The sequence below is a fragment of the Octodon degus genome, unplaced genomic scaffold, assembly GCF_000260255.1.
Source record: "Octodon degus isolate 3935 unplaced genomic scaffold, OctDeg1.0 scaffold00008, whole genome shotgun sequence".
Classification (NCBI taxonomy): Eukaryota; Metazoa; Chordata; class Mammalia; order Rodentia; family Octodontidae; genus Octodon; species Octodon degus.
In genome coordinates this window covers 12,241,618-12,249,993 of record NW_004524584.1, presented here as the reverse complement: position 1 = coordinate 12,249,993, position 8,376 = coordinate 12,241,618, and the positions used below count along the sequence as shown (strand labels likewise).

The 8,376-nt window shown below is 49.0% G+C and overlaps 1 protein-coding gene across 4 annotated transcripts in view; it reads left to right on the top strand.

Annotated features, from left to right (window-relative positions):
- Irak2 (interleukin 1 receptor associated kinase 2) overlaps positions 1-8,376 on the top strand; it is an 80,766-nt gene that overhangs the window by 36,697 nt on the left and 35,693 nt on the right. For all 4 annotated transcript variants that reach the window (XM_004625226.2, XM_023705343.1, XM_023705337.1 and 1 more), the window contains exon 3: positions 4,439-4,582. In XM_004625226.2, coding sequence (XP_004625283.1) covers positions 4,439-4,582 — 144 coding nt within the window. The remainder of the gene's footprint in view (positions 1-4,438; positions 4,583-8,376) is intronic.

Below are 8,376 nucleotides of genomic sequence, written 5' to 3'. Positions count from 1 at the left end.
CAGGGTGAGAATCTTTCCAATTAACTGCTAGATTCAAAAATCTTCTGGAGATTCTCAGGATCATTGCCTTGCCCATCTTCTACATATAGAAGGTCTTTGATTTAATCCCTAGTACTGCAAAAGGAAAAGTCCAAACAAAAGAACTAGTCCCTAATTTTCTTTTTAAAAAAATTTTTATGTATTTGGTACAGGGTCTCCCTATTTTTTTTAATTTAAAGTAGTTAATCTTTTTTAAAAATATTTATTTATTTATTTATTTATTTATTTATTTATTTATTTATTTGGTAAAGGGCAGCTCAGACTCATAGTGATCCTAATGTCCCAGCCTCCCCAGTGCTGGGATTACATGCATGTGCCACCATCCATGGTTTCAGTCGCTGGTTCGGGGCAGGGCTGGCATGGCATGTGGTGCTGGGGATTGAATTCAGGTCCTTGTGCTTGCCAGGCAGGCACTTAGACTGCAGAGCTAGCTCCCTGGCCAGGTCCCTAAGTTTTCAGAGGGATGGTAGGAGGGGGTTGAAGTGAGCGCCTGTTTATCCAAGTCTGCTATGCAGTAAGCTGTCCTGACTGTTGTATCTTACTTAACACGAGCCCTCAAATCCCCGTTGTTCCACACAACAAAGATTGGTTTCACCTATGAAGTCTAATGTGGGTCAGGCCACTCCTTGCGTTCTGTTTTTCAGCTCTGGGGCGTCTATATCCCCAGTGCTTTTGTACTTTTTGTTCTGAGATACGGTCATAGGTAGTCACTAAGTTGCCCATGCTGAGCTCTAACTTTGATCCTCCTACTTCAGCCTTCTCCATGGCAGGATTACGGGGTGCACGAGCCTGTCCTACTCACCTCCTGCCTTCTTGAAGCCTGAAGCCAAGTGTGTCGAGAACACAGGGCTCTTGGGGTGACTGTGGCAGGGAGAGAAGAAGGGAAGAAGTGCAGTGGATATGGATTGCTGTGAGCAGCAGTGGCAGGGAGAATCTCTGGCCAGAACCGGTCGCTCCGCTGCAGCCAGGTTGCCACGGAGTCTGGGCTGTGAGTGGAGCCATGGGTGCAGGGTTAACTTGTCTCAGCTCACACACATTTGTGCAAGGGTCTGCCGAACCAACGTCTGTGGGAGCCCTGGAGGTCTGATCTTGCCAGTGCTCATTTCCTTCCTGCAGCTTGGCCTCGAGGGTCGAGGGTCAGCCTGCGTCTGAGCAGTACCAAAATGTCCTGCACTCAGGGCTTTTGCCTGCTGCTCCTGCAGCACTGACCCCACCCCTGCATTCTTCCTGTGGCTGATCCTCTCCATCTTTTGCGACTCTGCTTCGTGGTACGTGCTAAGTGGGGTGTGCCTGAACCCCCCTGTTTCAGTAGGTCTGTCAGGTTTCCCTCCTTAAGTTTCTTTTCAGGATGAATCCTCTCAGTTTAAAATGACGTAGCTCCCTGGATGGGGAGATAGCTCAGTGGTTAAGCACCTGCCTTGGAAGCACACAGTCCTAAGTTTGATCCCAGGTACCAAGGGGGGAAAAAAGACATCTCTTTTTTTGTTTGTTTGTTTATTTTATAGTACTGGGGATTGAACCCAGGCCTTCACTGTGCTTTACCACGATGAGAAAGTCCTAGTGCCTCGGCCGCTTTTGCTCAGCCCCATGTCAGGATTCTGTGCGTGTTGGTAAGGGTGGCATCCCACCCCCAGGACAGGGCACCCACGAGGTGAGGCAGAATGAGTTACCTTAGTGGCCAGGGGGAGGCTCTCTGAGAGCCTGGGACAGAGCCTCAAGAAGACAAGTCCTGCTGTCAGACTCATCCAATTTTGTGTCTGGCTAGAGCTGGGAGTTTGGATGGCGCATGCTGTGTGTGTGTGCATGTGTTCAGGAGGGTCAAGCTGAGGGATAAGAAGGGAAATGAAAAGCTGGCCCAGAAAGCTCCAAGTGCCTGTGGCGTGGGCAGCTGACCAGGGTTCTTTGGGTATAGCAGAACCACTTCCATTTGCTTTAGCAAATAGCCATAGTCAGCTGAAGAATAAAATCAAATGCATGAATATTGCATCACTGTTTGATGTGAAGGGTGTGAGGGAGGGGGTGTCCAGAGTGCGCCCATCAGGCAAGGGCTCTGGCAGCTGAGGCCGCTCTGCTGCAGGGAGCAGAGCTGCTTGGCCTTTGTATTGTGTCCCCTCAGCAAGGGAGGAGGTCCAGGCCCCTGGGTCAGCCAGGGCCTCAGTGAGCAAAAATATTCACTGCAGGAAGTGCAGCCTGGGAAAGCAGACTGCGCTAAGCAGCTGTCCTCACCTTCCCTTGCTTCGCAGTTAGCCTTGGCCCCCAGAAACTGCGTTTCAGAGGCTCAGAGTGACAGTAGCAGTGATGAGCAGTAGCAGCTGTGTCCCCTGAGCAGTTGCTTTGGCCTCAGGGCAGCTCTTCAGGTGGTGGAGAGCCCAGCTTCTGGTCTCATTTGTCTGATGGTTCCCTTGATAGTGAGCCTGCTGCAGAGTCTGTCAGGGCTGGAATTCCTGCCAGGATGCTGTGAGCTCATTGTTTGGCTTCCAGTCAGTGGTTCACACTCATCAGAGAGCCTGGGACACTGAAAATACAGAGCAGAGAGACAAAGAAATCATGCCATCAGCCATCCCTGATGAGAGCGAGGGGCAGAGAAGGGCTTCTGCCTGCGCCTTCTTCCCGCCATACAGCCACTGGCCAGCCTAGTGCCAGGGCCAGGACTGTGTCAACCTGCCCCTCAGGTGGCTGGCAGGGAACCCAGGCAGGAGGACCCCTCCTCACCACCTCACCTGCACATGTGTGGCTCGCTGGCCTCCTCCTGCCCTTTGCTGATGGCTTTATTCCTTGGTGTGGCATCTTGAGAGAGTAGGTGTCGCATCTGCTCAGTGACTAGAGACCAAGCTTCCCCCGGGTGAGGACTGAGAGGCCACTGTTCTCTGCTGGTTTTAACTGTGGGAAGTAAGGCAGAGGCCTGTCCTTCCTTTCCAACTCAGATTGAGGTCAGCAGTTCTGGAGTAGAAGGGAAGACGTCCAATACCTTCTGCTTTGCTTTCTTTTCTTTGTAGCACTGGGGCTTGAACCCAGGGCCTCAAACGTGCTAGGCCAGCACTGTATTCCTGAGCCATACCCAGCTGCAGACACTGATGTTTGTACACAGGGTTTCTTGCTTGCATTTTGAAGAACTTTAAACCCAAAGCTCACTGAAAGGTTTTTTTTTCAGGAACCTGGAACCTCTTCAGGGCACTGGTGCTGGGCTGGCAGCTGCTAACAGTGTGGGGTTGTTGCCCTCCAGTTGTGACTTGGGTGCCTCCTGTGTAGGGCATCTCCGCAGCAGACCCTCAGAGCTCTGAGACACTGGGTAGAGCTGGTATCCCCAGGCCTCACAGAACCTGTGGTTTTTTCCAAAACCATGCCAAGGGGAAGTAATGACTCTTTGGGAAGGAGGTAACCATTGCAGCCAGTCCCCTGTCCCCTGGGCTAGTCGCTTCATCTGTTCTGGTCCTAGTTCCTTGTCTTCATCAAGGATGGAACACAAAGCTGTTCAAGGTGCACTGCACTCGGCTGGCCCTGGCCCAGTGGGCTCTTGACAGACAGAACTGCTGGGTATAGGAGCCCATGTGTAACACCAGGCAAAGCTTGTGCACCTCAGCTGAGAGTAGGGAAGCTGTAGTTCAGCTAGGGCTGTTAAGATCAAGGTTACTTAGGGGGTTGGGCATTTTATTGTTTTATTTATTTATTTATTTACTTATTTACTTATTTATTGCAGAGCTGGGCATGGAAGTTAGGGCCTCAGGCCTGCTAAGCAGGGGCCAGGGAGATGGCTTGGTGGAACAAGCGCTTCCCTGGCAAATGAAAGGGCCTGAGTTCAATGCCCAGTTCCCGAAAAAAAAAAAGGCCTGCCAGGCAGGTACTCACAACAGCCCTGGGATGTAATCATGCAGAATTCTTTTTCTTTCTTTTGGTATCGGGAATTGAACTAAGGACCTTATGCTTGCCAGGCAGGTGCTTATGCCACTGAGCTATCTCCCTGGCCCTCTTTTGTCTTTTTGAGACAGGTCTCGGTATGTAGTTCAGGCTAGCCTTGAGCTCACTTTGTAGTCTTGAACTCTCAACAATCCTCCTGCCTCAGCCTCCTGAGTGCTGGGATTATAGGCTTGTGCCACCATGCCCGGCACAGATGTTATTTTCATGAGCTCCTCTTTGTAGGTGGGGAAAAGAGGCTCAGAGACGGGAATAACTCATCTGAGGACATAGAGTTGGCACCAAATAGTGTATGTGGTGCAGGGTGTCAGAGCAGGGCCCTTGTGGGACTGTCATGTCCAGTCCCCCACTGTGCCGATGAGGAGGCCATAGCCGGGCAGGCATAGCTGCGCACTGTATCTGTGGTGGAGCTTGGAGTAGAACTTAGATTTCTGATCCTAGTAGTTTTCCCACATCACAAAATGACCTTCCTTCCATCTTGTTCCAGGGAAACAGGGTGCAGAAACCAGCTCTTCCCGGCCAGACTTCTCAGAAGCTGTGTTGCCAGGGCCTGCAGCAGCTTCCCTAAGAAGCAGGGAGGAGGACCAGGACCCAGGGAAGCTCCTGGGGCCCGCTGCCTTTAAGGGCCCAGGTATTTTCACTTTCATTTATTTTGTTTAGTTAAAGCAAATTTACTTAAGGAAATGAAGATGTATCTATTATAACAGTGATGTGAACCTATGGCACACATATTATTGTATTTTTTTTTTTTAAATTTTATTTATTTGAGAGAGAGAGAGAGAGAGAGAGAGAGAGAGAGAGAGAGAGAGAGAGAGAGAGAGAGGGGAGAGAGAGAGACCAGCTCAGCCCACCAGGGGGCAGGGCTGGCTGGCATGTGGTGCTGGGGGATTGAACCGCGGTCCCTGATGCTTTTGCTAAGCTTGTTCTAAGTAGGTGCTTTAGACCACTGAGCCATCTCTCCAGCCCTGTATTTTTTTTTTTAAAGATGTTAATGTATGAGTTGCTTTTTCTAAACTGAAACCTCAGTATTCAGGTTTAATTGCAGCGTCGGCACTTTGTGATAAATAAGTGGGTTCTGGGTTGCAGGTTAGTGCACAGTCTCTAAAAGGTTCACCATCAGTGATCTATATGAATACAGGACCAAACTTTGAGCTGCAGTGGAGATGATTAAATTAATGATATAAAACTATAAAGGATAGTTAGCAGTGATGGAGGTAAGTCTGTATATATGAGCACAGAGTAAAACATGGGGAAAAAGCCAGCGTGGTGGCCCACGCCTCTAGTCCCACCTGAGTAAGGGTTGCGGTGGGAGAACCGTCTGAGCCCTTGAGTTTGACACCAGCCTGGACAACATAGCAAAACTGCCTCAAAAAAGAAAAAACAAAGCAGATAAAAACCAAGCTGTGTGCATGTTGTCCACACATGCCTATAAGTGGGAGACGGAAGCAGGAAGCTTGGGACTTAAGGCCAGACTGGCCTACGATATCAAGTTCAGCTTGGCTATCTAGCAGGACCTTGTTAAGAAGAAAAGAAAGAGGAGGAGAAGGGAAGGGAGGAGAGAGAACAAAGGAAGTAAGGGAAAGAGAAGAAATGGGGGAAACCTGGCCAAATAAAAAAAGGTAAAACTAATCAAGTAGTAAAAGAATATGTACAGGTGGGTATAGCTCAGGGGTAGAGGGCTTACTTAGCACTTGTGAGGCCCTGAGTTCAATCACAGTTACAGGGGAAAAAAAGAAAAGAAAAGAACAAAACAAAACAAAACAAAAAACCCAAATCAACACACACAAATGCACGTGCACACCCTAAAGACTGCACCCATATACCCCCTAGGCAAGAGCTCTCCCACTGAACTGCACCCTGAGCCTCCTTTTATTGCCATTTTCCTGAAGAAAAAAATAACTCAGTAATTATGGGCCTTTTTTTTTTGACTGGGGATTGAACTCAGGACCTTGAGCTTTCCAGGTAGGTGCTTTAGGCTACTGAACCATCTCCCCAGCCCTTGGGCCTTTCTCTGTTCCTGTCCCTGCTGTACTTCGTACCTGTGGTACTGTCATACTTGACAGATGTTGACTTATTCAGTCTCCAAGCACTGTGTGAGTTGGCTGCTTTTTCTCTCCTTACCAGTGAGGATGAGGATGAGGCCTCTGTAGCCCTGAGGTGAAAGCAGGCCAAGCTTGGCTCCCATTGCTTGGGGCTCTGGACTGTGTCCAGCTACCTGTCCATCTAGGCCTGCACCTCACAGCTGTGCCCTGGGGTATGCAGGGTGGAGTCTCCTACCTTCCTCCTCACTCTGCCAGCTGTGGGACTGCTGTTCAACCCAGCAGCACAGGGAGGAAGAGTGACTTGCTTGAGGGCACTTGGGTTGGAAGTGGCATCCTTACATGGGCCTGAGTGCATAACCACTGGGCGTACTGCTAACCCGTGCCTCACAGCCTGCTTCAGAACTGTCACCATTTCCAAGGGCAGTGAGATCATTTGACAGTTGGCAGGAGGATGCAGCCCCTAGGTGACTTTATCCAGAAACTGAGCTTGACGCTGTGTCTCTGTTCTCACTGTCTCTGCCCTGGAGCCTGGCCTCCCTCTCCCGCCTGTGGCCACCTGAGCAGTGAGTAGCAGATGCAGACCTAAGTGGTCTCAGAGCCAGAGACAGCATGGCTGGGATGACAGGTCTGCAGTGTTCAATGGTGTTTGAATTCTAACATTGCCATCTTTAACGGGAGGATTGCTCAGCCTCCCTGTACTTCAGTTTCTTCATCTGCAAAACCGAGATAAGAACAGAACCTTGAGTACCTTGTTGTAAAGGGCCATGCTTGTTGATGCTGCCACTGTGGAAATGCTTATGAATATTAGTGTGTATTAGGAATGTGCCAGGGATCTCTGTGGCTGAGTCTGGATAGTTAGCTCCAAGCTCAGGAGTCTGGATTATATCCTGTAGCTAAAAGATACCTAACCCCTCCCCACCCCAAAATACTATGCAACCTTTTGATTAGCAATTAAAGATAAGGGGGTGGAGCTAAGGAGATAGCTTGTTAGTCTAAGTGCCTGCCTGACATGGGCAAGGACCTGGCTTCAATCCCCAGTATTCCATGCTGTGCCAGCCCCGCCCTGGCAGGTTGAGATAGTTATGTATTGTGCAGAGATGGGAAGTTGATTGTCTGGAGTAAACCAAGCTGCAAATAGAAGAGTAATCATTGACTTCATCCGATCTCATGAAGCCTGCCTTGTCTTGGGAAAACCCCATGTTCCACAATAGAAACCTGAATTGGATGCAACATTACTGCTGTATCTGCCAGCGAAAGCCTGTCCAGTGGTGCTCTAGTGGCAAAAGCAGAAGTTCTAGAGGGCCCCACAGGAAATGTTTCTATTTTCAGTAAAGGCCCTGGTGTTCAGAGAGCTAACTGCCAGGGCTTGGGACGCTGCAGCTGCCCCAGCCAGTACAAGTAGGGTGGAGCAGTCTCCTTCCCTTTCCTTTCTGTGAGACGCATGCCAGTCCTGCTTCCCAGCTCTCGGGAACAGTGCACCAGCAGATATGTATGTGCATACGTGCATGTTTGTTTTTCTCATGGAAAATCCTTAGTGTAGAAGCAGTGAGAATGTACAGTGAAGCCACCTGTGCCCTCATCTGCATGTCACATGTAGTGCATCTTGCTTTGCCAGCTGTCTGTCTGCCTCTTTCCTTCCCTTGGATATTTATTGTTTTTTTGGCAGAACAGGATTGAACTCAGGCCCTTGCACTTGCCAAGGAAGCGCTTATTCCACTGAGCCATCTCCCCAGCCTGGATATTTATTGTAGAACAGTTTTTTGTTTTTGTTTTTGTTGTTTGTAAAACAGTTTTATATGGTGGTATGATTTATGTCTGGTCAGAGCTCAGTCCAGAAGGCTGATAGAAATCCTGCCAGTAAAGACCAGGCTTAGGAGGTTATCTGCTTAAAAGAAGGACTGCATTGATTGTTGGATTCTAATATGTGTTATGGCTTGGCAGAAAGTTTGTCTGCAATTTGGTTTTATCCAGAGACTTTGCCTTGGACTGATTAATCTTTTATTATTATTTTTTTAAATAATTTTATCCTTTTGATACAGGGTCTTGCTACACAGTTCAGACTCATAGTGCTCCTCCTGTCTCAGCTTCCACAGTGCTGGGATTACAGGTGTGTGCCTGGGAACCCAGGGCCCGCACAGCATTTGGTACTGGGGATCAAACTCGGGACCTTGCGCTTGCCAGGCAGGTGCTTAGCCTGCTGATCTATCTCCCCAGTGGACACTGACTAATCTTGTAGAAGACATTTCAAGGCAATCAAATGTGGAAGTAGTAGTATGGCTACCATTGGGGGCTTTTAGTTAGATTTATGTTGAGAATCAAAAGCAAAGAGCCGTAATAACTTCTGAGGATAACTCACTAATATTATAGACTGCTAGACAGTGTT